General features: G+C 41.6%; 1 protein-coding gene across 1 annotated transcript in view; it reads right to left on the bottom strand.

Annotated features, from left to right (window-relative positions):
* LOC127045118 (metabotropic glutamate receptor 5) overlaps window positions 1-19,276 on the bottom strand; it is a 274,080-nt gene that overhangs the window by 41,200 nt on the left and 213,604 nt on the right. Inside the window, exons 5-6 of the mRNA XM_050940737.1 lie at window positions 13,814-13,982; window positions 10,170-10,296 (exon numbers count right to left, since the gene is read on the bottom strand). Of these exons, the coding sequence (XP_050796694.1) occupies window positions 10,170-10,296; window positions 13,814-13,982 (296 nt within the window). The remainder of the gene's footprint in view (window positions 1-10,169; window positions 10,297-13,813; window positions 13,983-19,276) is intronic.

Genomic DNA, 19,276 nt, shown 5'->3' with positions numbered 1-19,276 from the left:
GGGTGAACGCCATCTGGTCCTGGTCACTTGTTAATGTTGAGTTTATCAATTAATTCCAAAACCTCCTCTAGTGACACTTCAGTCTGTGACAGTTCCTCAGATTTGTCACCTACAAAAGCCAGCCCAGGTCTGGGAATCTCCCTAACATCCTCAGCCATGAAGCCTGAAGCAAAGTATCCATTTAGTTTCTTCGCAATGACTATATCGTCTTTAATTGTTCCTTTTGTATCTCTATCATCAAGGGGCCCCACCGGTTGTTTAGCAGGCTTCCTGCTTCTGATGTACTTAAAAAACATTTTGTTATTACCTTTGGAGTTTTTGGATAGCCGTTCTTCAACCTTCTCTTTGGCTTTCCTTATTATACTCTTGCACTTAATTTGTCAGTGTTTATGCTCCTTTCTATTTGCCTCACTAGAATTTGACTTCCACTTTTTAAAGGAAGTCTTTTTATCTCTCACTGCTTCTTTTACACGGTTGTTAAGCTACGGTGGCTCTTTTTTCGTTCTTTTACTGTGTTTCTTAATTTGGGGTATACATTGAAGTTGGGCCTCTATTATGGCGTCTTTAAAAAGTGCCCATGGAGCTTGCAGGGATTTCACTTTAATCGCTGTACCTTTTAACTTCTGTTTAACTAACTCCCTCATTTTTGCATAGTTCCCCCTTTTGAAATTAAATGCCACAGTGTTGAGCTGTTGAGATGTTCTTCCCACCACAGGGATGTTGAATGCTATTGTATTATGGTTACTATTTCCAAGCGTTCCTGCTATAGTTATCTTGCCTAAAGATTATAGATTTTTTTGCCCCAAGTTCAGCTCTCCACATGTGCACTGAGTTTTTGAGGGCTCTGCTCTTATTACAGAAGGTTCCTTTCTGGGAATGTCAGTATAGCAAAACCATTGCCTAAGGAAGCTCATTTCAGTACTCAAGAATGTGACTTGGCACCTGGATAGGGTGCTTGCCAATTTGAGGTCTCCCCAGCTTCAAAACAACACTTGTTCTAAACAGAGGTGCCAAGTGTTTACAGATTGAGAATGAGATGGACCAAATAAACAAATAAATAACAAGGGTGATACATATTTGCAAGAAAAAATGAACTCTGCAGAGTTCTGCAGAGAACATTTTTTTTATTATTGAGAAGGAACTTTTGTCAGTAATTAAATCTATTGTCTATTTGCACCATTATTTGTGTGGGAGAAAATCTGTGTTTATCTCAGATCACGAGTCTTTACAATGGCCCTTTACAATTGGAGAATCATAAAGGGGCATTTAGCCAAGCAGCTGCAAGAACCGTGGACCTGATCCAAAGCCCATTGACATCAATTGAAGACGTCAATTCAATGGGCTTTGGATCAGGCCCTATAAGCATATGGTTCCAAGGTGACACACATGACAGTGATGCTTTGTCCAAATGGCCTTGTTGAATGATATGCAAAATAGAGGACTGGACCACTTGTAGTTACTACCTGCCCCCATGGCATTTTTGAAAAGAGTAGAGTGTTAACTCTGTCCAAATTCTAACTCAGTTAACTGCATTCTGCCTACAAAAACGTATACCTGCCATGTTTCAATCCAGAGCTGGGTAAATGTCAGTGGTGAGGAAAGTGAGCCCTACATAGTGTTTGTATATCAGTCTACTATGTTAATGGAGCACTTTGTTCTCTTTGGGGTGGTGCATACTATACACACTGATAACATAATATTGGGCCAGATCCCCAGCAGGCATAAACTGGCATTACACCAATGAAATCAATGGTGTTAGACCAATTTATATCTGTCACAGATTTTGCCTACTATTTTGTAGTCTTTTTTTTTTTTTTAAAAAAAAGACACTAGTGGCTCCAATATAAAACCCTCTGCATTTCCAAGTGGGGATTGGAGTGGGAATTGAAAGAAAAGGGAAGATTTTTAAATAGCAGAATCACCAGTTCATCTGCCTTTGCCTCTCTGCTTCTATGTAAATCTTCTGAGTTTCTGCATTGCTCCCATTCTGCCTTATTCTTAGATGGATCTCTGTATTAACAATGCACTTTTCCTTTTCTCTGAATATTTTACTCTTTGCAAGATTTTGGCCCATTGGCCCACACAGCCCCCAGTTAGGGTTCTGTAATGTAGGTTATCTGTGTGTGTCTGTGAGGAGCCTTGGATATGAGGAAGCACTTTAATTGCTGGTGTTATGAGAAACATGACATTTTAAGCCAATGAAGTTTTAATTCCTTTGAGTCCAGTTCACTCAACTGAAGTAAGAGCTAGCAGGTGACTTGTTGCTGGCATCCCTTTAATGTTTCTATCCATCCATCTCCTTGTTTGCACTAGAAAGCCTGGATACCTCTGGAAGCAGATGGAAATAAGGAGGAGGAGCCAGCCACTGTGGGCTGCTGTTACTTAACAAGGAGGAGGAGAGGAAACAGGAGCCACTGAAACTGTGAGCAGGAGTCGGGACTTCCTGAAAGGAAAGGAGCCAGGAAAGCTCTATGGGACCAAAATCCTCTAACAGCAAAGGAACGTCAAGGAAGATAGGGAAATAAGAAGACCAGCCACTGGGAAACATGTATTTTTTAAAAGCTTTAACCCTTCCTAAAATATTGATGATGGTGGCAGGAGTCTATATTTCAAAATCCTAACTATTATCTTCTTGAATATAATTAACCCATAATTTAGATACCTTTTTCATATATTGTCTTCTCATCATTCTTATTATGTTGGAACCTTCTCTGAACTTGTTAGAGCATAAGAACAGCCACACTGGGTCAGACCAAGGGTCCATCTAGCCCAATATCCTGTCTTCCGACAGTGGCCAGTGCCAGGTGCCCCAGAGGTAACGAACAGAACAGGTAATCATAAGTGATCTATCCCATCACTCATTCCCAGTTTATAGCAAACAGAGGCTAGGGACACCATTCTTGCCCTTCCTGGCTAATAGCCATTGATTGACCTATCCTCCATGAAGGTAACAAGTTCTTTTTTGATCCCTGTTATGGTCTTGGCCTTCACAACATCCTCTGGCAAGGAGTTCCACAGACTGACTGTGTGTTGCGTGAAGAAATACTTCCTTTTATTTGTTTTAAATCTGCTACCTATAAATTTCATTTGGTGGCCCCTAGTTCTTGTGTTATGAGAAGCAGTAAACAACACTTCCTTATCTACTTTCTCTATACCAGTCATGATTTTATAGACCTCAATCGTGTCTCCCCTTAGCTGTCTCTTTTCCAAGAGTTCCACTCTTAATAATCTCTCCTCATATGGAAGCCATTCCATACCCCTAATAATTTTTGTTGCCCTTTTCTGAAACTTTGAAGTTTAAAGACTGAATGTTTTTTATGAAATGATGATCAGCGTGATTATCATATAAACACGTTTGCAAGTAATGGATTCTGAGAATGGCATTTTGAAGGAGAGGATTATGTAAAGTAAAAGAAGGAAAAGGAGGAAAAGATTTTGAACACTACGCCAGATTAATTGGCCAAGATTAAACTAATGTCAATACTGAAAAATGCATTATACATAAAGGAGCCCAATTCTGCTCCACCAGACATATGCCTGGACACACCTTCCACCTACTTGCACCCCACTGGCAGGGCAAATCATCTGGAAAGCTTGCTTGACTGGTTGGCTGGGGACTTCTCAGTCATAAAGGCATTTTCAGGCGGTAACCTCTCTCCTGCCCCCTCAGGTACACTGGGGGCAATCTTGGCTTGGTGGAAAGGCTTTTAGCATCTGGGGAAGTTTAGCACTGTCTTGAGGGTGCACTATGTTGTGCTGAGAGCAAATTGACCCCAGGATCACCGTAGGTTTGGATGAGGGGTGGTGCAAAGGTGGAATAAAGCTGCATGAATGTATCTGAGGCTAGAAATGTAGCTGCCTACAGGCCAAGTGGATGAGCACCTCAGAAATAAATTGATATATAGACAGAAAAGAATTCCCCCTTTATTGCTATATAAAGACGTTCGCACCAACATACTGCAACATTTATATACACTTAGTTGTGTGCACAGTACTCTGATATGCAGGATCTTCTATCCCATAAAAATGTCTCTCAGTCTCTGAGATATGAAAACTACAAATTACAGGCAAGCTCACATGTTGACAGGAAACAGCTACATTTTGTGAAAAATATAGATGACATTAGCTAGAGCACTCTCTCTACGGTGTTACGAATTACATTCATTTGTGATCTGTATTGCTGAACAATTGCTTCAGCAGTGAGAAAAGTTTAAAGACATGTAGTATTCACCCTTGGGATCTGATCGTAATAATGTTATTTATTTCTCTGAATTCCTTTGAAACCCTAGAGGCCCTATTATGCTAGGTAATGTATAAGTACATAGACCTGCTCTGAAGACCTTATAATCTAAATGGATAAGATAAACTAAGGGCTTAGCTGCATTGTCCCACAGTTTGGACTGTGGGGATGTCAATAGCAGTGCGCGTGCCAATGTGCTGCACTGAACTGCCCCAGTATGGATGCTTCAGGCGCTCTCTTCAAACAGAATTACATTATCACAAACTAGGAACGTTTTAGTTTGCAGCTACAGGGTCCACACGGGGGAGTTACAGCACAGCATTTTGGTGCACACTGTTATTCACACCTCATAGTCCAAACTGTAGGGCCGTGTGGACGTAGACTAAGGGCGAGAGAAAGGAAATGTTGTTACCCTAATTTTACAGATGGAGAACTCAGGCACAGAGATTTAAGAGCCTGACCCAAAGCTCACTGAAGTCAGTGGAAAGACAGTCATTGACTTTAATGACTTTTGGATCGATCCCAGTGAAAATCACTTGGCAAAGCCAGGAATTAAACCCAGATCTTCTGAGTCCAAGGCCAACTACAATCTCTCCTTACTAAATATAAAGCACCTTAAACAACTAAGACACAGCAGCTCGCCTCAACCAGAAAGGGGAGAAAAAAAAACCCTTCTCCATTCAATGATCCCAGATGACAATATAACTGCCTTACGCCTTGATTCATCCCTCCACTCACTCCTTCTTCCCCCAAAGCCTGGCAAAAGAATAATTTATGCAAATGATCAAATCTAATTTTGCAAAGAAAGAAGAAAACAATAAGTTATGATGGAAGCAATAAATGTTCTGTACCGAGGAGTGTTTGGAGTCATAAAAGCAATAGTGTAAAATTGTACTCTCCCTGTATCTGATCCCTGTGTGTCTGAGTTACAGCTGTTCAAATTACTGACAAAAGCAAGATTTGAATGTCATTATAGCGGCAAAGTCAATATGAGACATGAGCCAAATCCTGTTCTGCCTCATGCATTATCATCAGAACTGTCAGCTAATTCCTGACTGCAGTATCTTTATTTTTACTTATGATGACATAAGAAGGGTAACTGTGAGCTAAAGTTGTAAAATATTCTTGTGTATGTGTGTGCATGCATGATTTTAGCAGCTTCTATTGCTTAAGTACCTAGAGTCTGATCCTACCAGGTGCTTTGCATATATCTCCCAGTTACTTCTGTAGGAATTGAGGGTGCTCGGCACCTAGCAGAAACAGGCAATAAGCATCTCTAAGCATCCGCAGAGATTTGCCAATGCCACTCAACCCTGGTCTGTGCTTTTCATAAGCTGTCATACAAACTGTGCCAGAAACGAAGACTGAGCAATGATTGCTTCCTGGGAATTGGTCACTTTCTGTTGATCTTCTCAGTGAGAGAGAGTGAGAGAGTGAGCAACTGTACACAGTACAAAGGAAGGGGTCATTTTTGTTCAGTACTTACAAAACTAGACCAGTTTTGATCCTGGGCTCTCGCTGACAGAATGCTTTGTATGGAATACAGCATAGAATTGTCAAGCTCTTTCTATGGAAAGTGCACTGCAAATGCCAGTTATCTTGTCTTCTGGGTTTGCGCTCTTCCCATTTTCTCACTGTTTAGCCACACTATTAAATCCAAGCCCAGTTTTCATGAAGTATCCAGGGCTCCTACTCGCCTGCCCCCAGACAAAGAAGAGAGAACGCAACACTCTTTGCAGCCTTTCCCTGTTACTCCAAATGGCAGTCAAATGGGCTGCCTAAGGGTGAAGCAGATTTTCCCAGTCCCTGCCTCTCCAGGATTAGAATGCAGTCTCCATATGCAAACCTAATCCCTGACAGCTAGGAGCTCAGAACAGGGTCATAATCTGGCTACATCTGACCAATACGACCATCAGACCACAAGACTTGGCCATAGTTGTAATAATGTCCTTGCTTTATTTTGCCACATCAAATGAAAACATTTCTTGTAACTGATGAAAAAAGAAACCTATTTCTGATATTCAGTCATTGTGTGCCAACAGCCATCCAAAGAAGGAAAGAAAAAAGAAAACGAAAACATTTCAATGAACTATGAAATACTTTTCCTCCTAATCTCATCTGAATCCAGCTAAAAAAATCAAATCGCCAGCACATGCAGAGTACATTAGGAAGAAGAACCAAATGTCACCGATACTAAAAGTATTTACCTTCCGTTCCTGTCCCCAAAGTAGTTGCCACTAAAACTTTGTTGCTATCACTCTTGCACAGTCTCAGAAGTTACACAAAGTGTGACTTATTCCCTTCCCCACAAAAAATGTTTTGAAATCAGCCATTAAGGAAAAGGAAACAAAGAAAGAGGATATCCCCAAGATACATCAAGGCAGCACTGGAATTTCAAACAACTCTAATATGAAACACTCTTCCTGAGCCCACTCTTTCTTTTTGGACACAGAAGGCAGTGTCCTCAAAAACAATGTGATCACCTAGAGAACCAATGGGATATTGTTTCTGATCCGAATTCCACTGCAGTCCCTGGAAGGACTACCATTCATTTTACTGGAATTTGGATCCAGCCTGTTTAGCGAATCCCCTTGTTTCTGTCTGAAAATGTTTGGATTCTCTCCTCCCTCCACTGTAGAGTTAATCCAGACAATACCCTTGGGTGGGTCATTAAATGAGGGACCTCTGGATCTAAACCCATGAGCTACTATGCCTTGAGCTGAAAGACACGGCTGTGTTAGCTTAAAGGCTGTAATAGTCTCTTAAATCTTTATATGGGGGAAGAAAGCCACCCTGAATAATCATGGATGCTATTAATATAACATTTAATAAAGAGTCCTACTGCAAATTTGAAAAGTATCCATCTCTGTCTTTTCTTTGGAACTGCTTGCTAGCACTTCCTTTTCTTCAGTAAGGCCTACATTTTCCAAACATGACTAGTGATTTTGGGTGCTTCCATTGTTAGATGATTAGTTTGAGACATTTTAAAAGGGCCTGAATTTCAGACAGTGAGTGATCAAAGCTTTCTGAAAGTCAGTCCCTTCTTGAGTCACCCACTAGTGCCTCTAAATGAGCACAGGAGATGCTCCACACACTCTTCTCAACCTCCTCCAGCTGAACTAGGGCTAGGCGAGAGCAGGGGGCAAAGTTTCCGATGTAGAGTGAGAGTCCTGTAGTCACAGCACCCAGACTTCTTTCTCCTCCACCAGTGCCTTCCTCCCTGATCCCCAAAGGAATGGAGCCCGGAGCTTTCTTTCCCCACACACCAGCCAAGGGGCACCTGTTTCCCTATCCCTACACACCAACTGCATGGAGACTTCCAGCAATCAGAGGACACATGCCAATCAAGAAGCCAGGGCTGCCCGTCCTCCAACCCAGACCACTACCAGTGCAGTCTCATTATCATCCAATCAACCACCCTACTATCAGAGACTTCAGGGCATCCTCCTTGCCACTATTATTACTACAGGAAAAACCACCACTTTATGAAGAGCAGCTGCCGTGCAAAGAAGCCCCCAAGAGGAGGTACTCGGGAGGAAGGGGTACAGGAGTTTGTGAGATATCAGGCTGGGGAGGAGATGGAAAGATAGATGGATTTGGGAGTGGGAAGATTATGGAACTGATGGGTTTTGGGAAGGGAAAGAACGAACTATCTAAGCGGATGAGAAGTATTTTACCCAGGGAATGTTGCATGTATGGCTGAAAAGTTTTGAAGGATCTTATAGTTAAAATTTTGGCCACATATTACTGTTTTCCTGGCCTCTAGTGTTTACTCTTAGATGGTGTCAGAGCTATTTTCCACTGACAGCCTTTATCAACAGAAATTATCTCTCCTCCCGAATACATTTGGACTTTAAACTTTTCCTTCAAGACTTAATCCTCATTTTCTGCTTCTAACAATTGTTTTTCACCAGGACACATTTGTGTTCTGATGTCCTATAAACATATGCGTAAAGCAACACATCAAGCTCAATTTCTCCCCACTGGCAACGTCCCAGCTCCTCCTCATTACATTTAATCAAGTCTGTGGCATAAAACCGATCCTGGCCATTGAGCAGAGGAAAGATGGAGCAACATTTTGTCGAATGAGCCAGGAGAGATTTTATCAGAGCTCCAATATCTGGCAAACACTGAGATGCGACAGGTGTGCCAATAGCTGTTTGCCAATATGTGGCAAACAGTGAGATGCCATCCTTTTCAGGTGTGGCATTGATATATTTCCAGGAAGGCACAGCATCAAGACTTTCATCTGAAGGAAATAGTGGAAGAAAGACTTTTTCCAATCAGCTTTTTATGAACGAAGCTTTGTGAAGCTGTCATTATTACCTATGACATGGCTTTATCCTGCAGTGAGGAGGCACAGATTGCTGCAGTAGCAAACATAAAAGGGCATTTCAAGGAGACTAGTGTGTGCTTTGTAAAACTGAAGGAAATTTCCTGCTAGAATACAAAATATTCTCTCTCCCTCTCCCCTCCCCCCTCAAACTTATGTTAAAAACAAGGCTAGAGTGAAATGCATTTTCTTTACAAGCTATAAAAGCTGGTGACCTTAGATATGATTATAAAACATTAGTGCTCCATCCACCCTAAAAATCCCCCAGAAAAGCATTTTTTAGAAGCTGGTTTTTAATACAGTGCTAAAGAGCAGGGGTCAGATCACACTGTTTGTCACAGAAACCCACAGGTAGTTTTATATGTACATGTGTCAGTTTCAGCAACAGTGAGGACATTAACTGGAATCAATCAAGCAGAAGAATGATCGATAAAAATGTAGCAGTGCGTGTATTGATATGAAGCAGTAAGCATGAAAATGGTAAAAAAAGCTACTTTAAAATTGTGTATATGGTAAATAGATACCTCAGTGGTGCACACATTACAGTACTATAGCTTTCCTACACAGCAAAAGAAATATTTAGTCTAACAACATCAATATCATCTCTATATCCTAAATCCAAATTCTGGCACGCACGCATACACACACACACACACACTTTCTCTCTCTCTATTATGATCTCATTCTCCCTTTTCCACACACCACTCATGTGTTTCATCCATCTTGTTATGAACCAAGATTCCAAGCTCTTTGGGATACGGACTGCCTTTTGCTATCTGTTTGTACACAGACCAGCTAATAAGAACCTAATCCGTGCTGGCATTTGTAGATGTTAATGTAATAAAAATATTTGAACGCCAATGCTATGATTAGGCAGCTAGGAGAAAACCCAGGCAGTACCAGTTTTGAGACCACACACTGACGGTCTCAAAAATCTGCTAACAGATAATCAGCAGACTTCCTTGCACTGAAACACAGAGGCACATTATCCAGAGCTGGGAGGACATCATCTGTGTGTTTTAGCTCAGACTGTCTGGTGCACCCAAGGCTATTAAAAATGTTGATGCTTCTTGGATCAGTTGTGTTTTGGGGAGGAGTATGCTGCACAGGAAGTTGTCCAGAGGGTCTCTCAACTGGCTAGAATTTGGATGGAAAACTCTGACATTTCACAGAATTATTTTGTGCCGTTTTGGAGAAAAACAGAGGCACCTAAAATTGGGCCCCACTCAACTTCTGCAACAACTTAGCTCCTGCCCATTTTTGGAAGGTTCATATCCGAACCTGCCCCCAATGATTTTGGCTCAGTTTGGATCTAAAGCCAGAATAAGCCCGTTTTCCAGATCCTGTGGCTCAGAACTCTGGGAATAGCTCTTCCGACGAATTTTCCCCTGGTTTGTGACAAAGATTCATGGAGAACAGCTTGAACCATGAATACAGATGCCAGCCTCAGTTCAAACTTGGACCCAAACTCTAGCCTAAACAACATCTAAACACCCCTAATATTTAGTTTCATAGTGCATATATACTCAGGTATAAAGTGTATGAATATTTCCATTGGCTTTTGCTGGGTTTTAAACACAACAATAACTCAATTACCTGTAAGGTCATCGTTGGGCCAGGAGCCCAGCTGGCACGCCTTGCATGTGTATTCATCAGAGACAAACTCGTTCTCCTTACAAGGTGTACAGGTCCAGCAGCAGCTGACTTCTCCTTTACGGATCACCTGAGATGAATATTTAACAGAACAATTAGACTTGTTATTAAAATCAATTTTCTTTAATGCTGCTGAGGTTCCTTACTTGATTTTCAAAGTCCCTTTTTTACTCACTGTTTCTAATAGAGATGAGCCCGTTTTTTTGAGGAAGCCCCTTTTGCTAATATTATTCTTACCATTATAAATCCTTCTGATTAGAACTGGTTGATCATTCACACAGCATGAACTGTGACTCATGGGCATTGGAAGAAACAATCACTTAGGATAGTTTGCAACCATCTTATAGGCTGAAATATGTACAGATAAATCGTTTGTCAAGCAAGCAACGTTGTAAAGGTCTAAATCGCTTCAGTGATCATTTTCACACAGAAAAAGGGGAATAATATTGTTCACTGTAGATACGGGAATTTACCCAGTTCTAGTCCAAATGCAGCATGAAAAAATGGAAAACCAGATTTGCTTCCCTAAGGATTGGGCTGGGGTAGAGTTCAGTTTGTGATCAGTCTGAGAAAATTCAGGTTTTATGTCCCTTTTCCAAACTGAGTCAGATCAGCCACATTTTAAATTAACTTTTAATAAGGAGAGTGTAATGTGTATCCATTTTAACATTCAGGACTGATTTTCATCTCTTTCCATTCAACATGTTACATCCTACTGAACCCTGGCAATTCAAATGTGAGTTTCTCAAAATCCCCCATGTAACTTCTCTTGGGCGTTGAACACATCTGTGATCCCTGGCGATCTGCCAAGGGTGATGGGAAGGTCCCTTCCTCTTTGAGATAAAGTATTCTCAGTGTCCGTGCTCACCATATTCTATTTGTTTTTAAACAAATACTACCAAGTACAGCATTGGGTTGACTTGTCTCGCCTTCGTAGGTGAAGGACATAAATCCACACCGTGTAGAGGTCAAGCATAGAAGTTTATTATACACAGCGCTGGCGGAGGGTCACCTTGCTTATTAGGCTCAGAGACAGTGTCAATCAATCGATTACAAGAGAATATATAGATTTTCCATGGGCAAAGAAAAGTGATGGGGTAGGCAGTTCCACACCCCGGGATCGGTTTTGCAGCAAGACAAGATAGCACATTTGCCAATGGTTAAAAGGTTACATAATGTCTCCGCTCATGGTCTCAAGTTAGCAAGTTAACATTTAATTAATATTTTGATGAAATGTTATTAGTATAAAATATGTATGTTGAATTCTGATTTGGGGTCCGTAGGAATGGAGCAACTCCTTTGATTGTCCAACAGGTACATTCCTAGGGGTTAAAGCAAAGAAATAGTGAAAGTATATGACAATAATGATTGTCCCCCTTATGTCTTAAGGCAGGCATTGGTCCCTGGGAAGAGAGGTGGAAGGATGCCATATCTTACATTGACATGTGCCAACTTTTCATAGACTCAGGGTTGGATCTGTGGGAAGAACGGTCCCTAAAGAAGAGACTGACACAATAGGAACAGGGATCCTTTGTTCAATTTGCAACTCTGAATAAGACAGAATTATTTAGTTCTTAGCTCCATCACCTGGCAATTTGCTGACCAGGCCTCTTTTAGCAAAACAAGATTATCTGTTTATCCCAGCTTTCTCTTAACTAATCACTATTTGCTAGGCCTCTGGTCTCCAGACCAAACTCTGGACTTTGGGTCTGAAAAAGAGCTGGCACAATCCATATACCAGGTTGTTATATAAAATGCACATGGATTTTAACTCTTCAGTAGGGATCAGTTCAGAATTTGGTTTCACAAGCAAATGTCATGGACTGGGATTTTAACCAAATGCAAAGGAGCATAGTCAACCAAAGTCCTGAAAGGCTGTTGTATAGCTCAGAAACCTGGGAAAGAAATCTCCTTCAATGGCTTTGAGTGAGTTTACAAAAAGAGGTGGTTGTTTACATTAGATTCTTAAAGGACAAAATCATCTGATGAAATAAGTAAATGAGAAAACAGACTGGGAGATTTCCAAAAACTTTCCTCTGATTGTGAAGGGTTGGGAACAACTCCCATAGGACTGGGTAAAAATCTCTTAGCAAACCTCAGGATCAAGCCCTCTGTTGGATGTGTTTGTTAAATGGACTTTTCAGCTGCTTCATTGTCCATTTCTTTAACATCCGACTGCATCAGTTACAGTTGATGCCATTGTAACTCCTCCCCCAATTTATCCAGCCCTATTTAACTAAATCTCATCCTTTGTTCAACTGCAGTTATTTTCCCCAGGCCACTCTCCTGCAGGTCATTCTTGTGATTCTTCAAAGAGTTTTGATGTCTTCAGAATATTTCAGGTGTTCTGGGTTGTACTGTTTTTGGTTTGCATGAGTCCACGCAGGAAGGGACATGCTGGATGCTGCTAAATAATGGGACACTTGCTTTGTGTGCGTCTAGATTCCTTGGGTCAAATCCTGACTCCACTGAAGTCAACGGTAAAACTTCTATTGACTTCATTCAATGGAGCCAGGCCTCATCCTCTATTTTAGCACATGCGCTTTTGTCCATGAACAAAAATTTGGGATTTATATTCAACAATCAAATGTAAAAAGAAAGAAGATTACAGATATGGGTCCTGGTGTAGAACATTTAACTTTAAGCACATTCTAAGTGCTTTGCTGAATTAGGATCTATGGTGAAGAGTAGAGTCAGGTACTAACCAAATCCTGGATCCAAACAATCCTGAAATTTCAGAAGGTTTAGATCCAGGTCTAAAACTTGTGACCTGGGCCTATCTCTAGTACAGTGATGCTGTTCATCACACGTATTGATTGTTTTGAAGCCAGATAACTAAGTTCAACCCCCACAAACACTTCTTGTTATTGCAGACCATGGCCTGATTCTCTTTTTGCTTCAGTGAGTTACTCCTGATTCACATCACTTTGCCCCCTTAATTATAGATTAACACAACTTGCAGACTGCAGACCGCTAATGAAAATAGGAACATGACAGTCCCTAAGCAAAACAGATTGTGATTTTAGCAAATCCAGCTAGCTTACTTACCTTTTCATGAGATTTTCCTTTAAACATATTATTAATTATAAATGAAAGATTTTTCCTGTGTTTAGTGTATTATTGTTAATAAGAAGAAATTAAGGGCTCTTAAGAGCTAAGGCTAAACATTTCAAAATTGGGTGACTAAAAGTGATGTTCCTAAATCTAGATTTTAGCACCTAAATGATGATAATTATTATGAGTTTATTTGCTCTGGGCTGGATTGAGACCCCACTGTGCTAGGCACTGTACAAAACCACAGAACAAAAGGATGATCCCTGCCCAAAGAACTTACCATCTAAGTATAAAACAGAAGGCAACAGATGGATACAGACAATGAGGGTGTATAAGAAAATAATGAGACAATTAGGAAAAGAGCAGCAAGAAGCAGTAATCACATAAACAACTTCTTGCACGTTTTATTTAGGTGACAAAACTATTTTTAAGGTCATAACTTTAGGTTCTCAGGGTTGAAGATTTTGACAAACATTCCGGGTAACATTTGAAGACTATGCAAATAACAAATCAGTACAAAGCACCCTATTCACCTTTATCTGGCCTTTTTCACATGGTTCGCTGCAGACCGATCTGATTACAGTATTTTTCTTTGACCATATTTCATCATCATCCATCTTCAATTCACCATTGTCCCAACTTCCAACATTGATATAGTCAAAGTAATCCTTCCCCATTTGCTTAAAATTCATAATCTCATACCTTTTGAAACACAAAATGAACAAACAGTTGAGTTTATGATACAGTCACTAAGAACATAAGAACGGCCATGCTGGGCCAGACCAAAGGTCCATCAGGCCCAGTATCCTGTCCTCTGACAGTGGCCAATGACAGGTGCCCAAAGGGAATGAACAGATAGGTTATCATCAAATGATCCATGCCCTGTCACCCAATCCCAGCTTCCGGCAAACAGAGGCTAGGGACACCATTCCTGCCCATCCTGGCTAACAGCCATTGATGGACCTATCTTCCATGAATCTATCTAGCTCCCTTTTGAACCCCGTTATAGTATTGGCCTTCACAACACCTTCTGGCAAAGAGTTCCAGAGGTTGATAGTGTGAAAAAATACATTCTTGTGTTTGTTTTAAACCTGCTACCTATAAATTTCATTTGTGGCCCCTTGTTCTTGTATTATGAGAAGGAGTAAATAACACTTCCTTATTTACTCTCTCTATACCACTCATGATTTTCTAGATCTCTATCATATCTCTCCTTAGTCACCTCTTTTCCAAGCTGAAAAGTCCCAGTCTTATTAATCTCTCCTCATACGGAAACCGTTCTATACCTCTAATAATTTTTGTTGCCCTTTTCTGAAACTTTTCCAATTCCAATATATCTTTTTTGAGATGGGGCGACCAGATCTGCACGCAGTATTCAAGGTGTGGGTGTACTATGGATTTATATAGCGGTAATATGATATTTTCTGTCTTATTATCCATCCCTTTCTTGATGAGTCCCAACATTCTGTTTGCTTTTTTGACTGCTGCTGCACATTGAGTGGATGATTTCAGAGAACTATCCAGAGTGAAGCCAAGATCTCTTTCTTGAGTTGTAACAGCTAATTTAGACCCCATCATTGTATATGTATAGTTAGGATTATGTTTTCCAACATGCATTACCTTGCATTTATCAACATTACATTTCATCTGCCATTTTGTTGCCCAGTCACCCAGTTTTGTGAGATCCTTTTGTAGCTCTTCACAGTCTGCCTGGGACTTAACTATCTTGAGTAGTTTTGTAATCACTAAATCTTTTCGATTTAGTGATACAAAATATACAATACATATAATACAATATGATACAAAAGATACAATCTTTTGCTCCACTAAATCTTTTCAATTTAAAAGAGCACTATCAAATCAAAATCTAATCAATTAAAAAAAAGTTAGATGTATTTCATGTGCTACGTGGACCACTGAGTCTCCCCTGCATATTGTTGCATTTTTATAAGCCTATTATCCTATCATTTTTTAAACAAAGTTTTTCTCTCCCCTGTTGCTGTGTGAAAGATCCTTATAGAATACAGGAAAAACTGACTGACAACTGCCTAGTAGGGGAAATGGTGAAACAGACTATACACAAAGTGCTGTCAAATGCACTAACTGAAACAATAAAAAAGGAAAAATGTTGTTCTCTAATCTCTGAGAGCTCTATCTTGGGTTCTTCTATGGTTCCCATTACTGTGCTGTCTGAGTGATTGACAGTCTTCAGCGTGTGTCCTCACAACATCCCTGTGAAGTAGGGAAGTACTGTTAGCCCCTTTTAAAGATGAACTGAGGCACAAAGTGGCTTTCCCAAGGTCACACAGGAAGCCTGTGGGATAGCCAAGCCTTGAACCCAAGCCTTTTAAGTCCCAGAATAGGACACTAATCACTGAATCATCCCTCCTGCTAGCCTAGTAATCTTAGGCTATGTCTACACTACAGGATTATTCCGATTTTACATAAACCTGTTTTGTAAAACAGATTGTATAAAGTCGAGTGCATGCGGTCACACAAAGCACAATAATTCAGCGGTGTGCGTCCACGTACCGAGGCTAGCATTGATTTCTGGAGCATTGCACTGTAGGTAGCTATCCCGTAGCTATCCCATAGTTCCCGCAGTCTCGCCCGCTCATTGGAATTCTGGATTGAGATCCCAATGCATGATGGTGCAAAAACAGTGTCGCGGATGATTCTGGGTAAATGTCGTCACTCATTCCTTCCTCCATTAAAGCAACGGCAGACAATCATTTTGTGCCCTTTTTCCCTGGATTGCCCTGGCAGACGCCACAGCATGGCAACCATGGAGCCCGTTTTGCCTTTTGTCACTGTCATCATATGTGTACTGGATGCTGCTGACAGAGGCGGTACTGCAGTGTTACACAGCAGCATTCATTTGCCTTTGCAAGGTAGCAGAGATGGCTATCATCCCTATTGTACCGTCTGCCATGCCACTGTAAATTGGTGATGAGATGACGGTTATCAGTCGTTCTGTACCATCTGCTGCTGTCATGGGTGCTCCTGGTTGGCCTTCGCCGAGGTCGGCCGGGGGCGCAAAGACAAAAATGGGAATGACTCCCCGGGTCATTCCCTCCTTTATGTTTTATCTAAAAATAGAGTCAGTCGTGCCTAGAATATGGGGCAAGTGTACTAGAGAACCAGTGTACCAGAGAACCAGAGAGCACAGCCGCTCCGTGTCAGATCCTGCAGAAATGATGAGCTGCATGCCATTCTAGGGGGTGCCCCTGCAACAACCCCACCCGTTGCTTCCCTCCTCCTCCAACCCTCCTGGGCTACCATGGTAGTATCCCCCCATTTGTGTGATGAAGTAATAAAGAATGCAGGAATAAGAAACACTGACTTTTTAGTAAGATTAAATGAGGCGGAGGCAACCTCAAGCTGCTATGATAGTCCAGGCAGGACATTAAACGGTGTCGAGGGAGAGAAGCCCAGCTTCCCGCTGCTGTGATAGTCCAGGCAGTACAGAATCTTTTCTTTAGACATGAAGGGTGGGGTGGGCTGATGGAGCTCAGCCCCCAGTTGCTATGATGAAGATGGTTACCAGCCGTTCTGTACCATCTGCCGGGAATGACCGGGAGCCATTTCTATTTTTACCCAGGCGCCCTTGGCCGAACTCACCGAGGCCAGCCAGGAGCACTCACAGGATGATGAGGATGGCTATCAGTCATTTTGTACTGAATCGTCTGCCACCGTGGAGGGGAGGGGAGAGGATGCTGCTGTTCAGTGCCCCACCACTGCATCTACCAACAGCATGCAGTAGACATAGAGTGACATTGAAAAAAGTCAAGAAACGATTTTTTTCCCTTTTCTTTCACGGGGGTGTGATAAATTGACGAGATATACCCTGAACCACCCCAGACAATGTGTTTGACCCTACAGGCACTGGGAGCTCAGCCAAGAATGCAAATGCTTTTTGGAGACTGTGGGATAGCTGGAGTCCTCAGTCCCCCCTCCCTCCCTTCATGAGCATCCATTTGATTCTTTTGCTTTCCGTTACGCTTGTCAAGCAGCACTGTGTTGAGTCCCTGCTGTGGCCTCTGTCTATCATAGCCTGGAGACTTTTTCAAATGCTTTGTCATTTCATCTTCCATAACGGAGCTGTGATAGAACAGATTTGTCTCCCCATACAGCGATCAGATCCAGTATCTCTCGCACAGTCCATGCTGGAGCGCTTTTTGGATTTGGGACTGCATCACCACCCGTGCTGATCAGAGCTCCACGCTGGGTAAACAGGAAATGAAATTCAAAAGTTTGCGGGGCTTTTCCTGTCTACCTGGCCAGTGCATCCGAGTTCAGATTGCTGTCCAGAGCGGTCACAATGGTGCACTGTGGGATACCGCCCGAAGGTCAATACCATCAATTTGTGGCCACACTAACCCTAATCCGACATGGCAATATTGATTTCAGTGCTAGTCCTCTCGTCAGGGAGGAGTACAGAAACTGATTTAAAGACCCCTTTATATCGATATAAAGGGCCTCGTTGTGTGGACGGGTGCAGGGTTAAATCGGTTTAACACTGCTAAATGCGGTTTAAATGCATAATGTAGACCAGGCCTTAGTGTTTACTCAGGGCTGGTCTACACTGGGGAAGAGGGCGCATCGATCTAAAAAACGCAACTTCAGCTATGCTATTCGTGTAGCTGAATTCGAAGTATCTTAGTTCGACTTACCTGGCCGTCCTCACAGCAGCGAGTTGACTGCTGCAGCTCCCCTGTCAATGCTGCTTACTCCTCCTGCCGAGGTAGAGTATGGGCATCGATTTGCGGACTGATTTATTGCGTCTAGACGAGACGCGATAAATTGATCTCCGATAGATCAATTACTACCTGCTGATCCGGCAGGTAGTATAATCATATCCTCAGTAGCAACAACATACTTGGAGAGCAGTGCAGTTTTTTTAAGGTTATGCTAACAACCTTTCCCTCACTGAGTATCTTAATTGTACAGAACAAGATTGCACAAGACATTAGTGCATGACAATGAAAGTAAATGATCAATTAATTTCAAAATAGTGAAGCTGAGAGCAATGTAGTCACCACAAGCATTTATAAAAATATTAGTGACTACTCAGTGCTTAAACTGATAATTAAAATTGTTGCAGACAGTGGGCAAAAAATGAGGCCACAAAGCCAAGCCACACTGTCATATTTACGTAAGGGTAATAGGTGCCTATATAAGAAAAAGCCCCCAAAATCGGGACTGTCCCTATAAAATCGGGACATCTGGTCACCCTATCTCCTCCACCCCCAACCCCATCTTTTCACCTCCAGCCCACTCTCCTCCCTTCCCAGTTGGGTGATTTAGGCAGCCTCTGGGAAAGTGTATGAACAAGTGTCTCTGTGTAGGCAAGTGTGTGATTCATGCATTGTATGTGTGTAAGAGACTTTGTGTAGGGAGGTGTGTGTCTTGCCACATGTGTGGATACCTGCGTGAATAAAATTTGCAGACTAACTTTGACTTTTATTCCTTTTGCTGGCTTGCCCACAAAAGAATTGATGACATAAAATATGTGTGTATTCATTTCATGATGAGTTTTTAAAAGAGAAGGAAACTCTAAATGATATGTATTATTTCTTAAAAAATGAATGCTGTTGACTAGTAAATGCAGAAAAGCCAATGTATCATACATTTCTCCACATCTTTGTCTAGCTACATATAAACTCTGTCTTGCAGACTCACTCTTTTTATGTGCATGCCCAGCACCTACCACCCTGGAGCTCTGATCTTAGTTTAGTCTCTAGGCACTGAACAACAACTGTGATGTTAAATAATGTGGAAATACTGTATATGTGTTAGCGCACGCTAGATGTGTACACAGGAATATGCATCTGTATCTGCATGTAGGTTGGGAGTCAGTTGCTACAGATTTATTTATATAGGTATCTGGACAGGTGCATTTCTGTGGTTGTGCTTTACGGATTTGTATTTGGGCTTCACGAGTGGGTCTTTAATGGACCCATTGCAGCTGTGAGAATGTGTGGTCCTAATTCCAC

Source organism: Gopherus flavomarginatus, chromosome 1, assembly GCF_025201925.1.
Source record: "Gopherus flavomarginatus isolate rGopFla2 chromosome 1, rGopFla2.mat.asm, whole genome shotgun sequence".
NCBI classification, from domain to species: Eukaryota; Metazoa; Chordata; order Testudines; family Testudinidae; genus Gopherus; species Gopherus flavomarginatus.
Note: the sequence above shows the minus strand (reverse complement) of the source record. Positions and strands in the feature narration are given on the sequence as shown.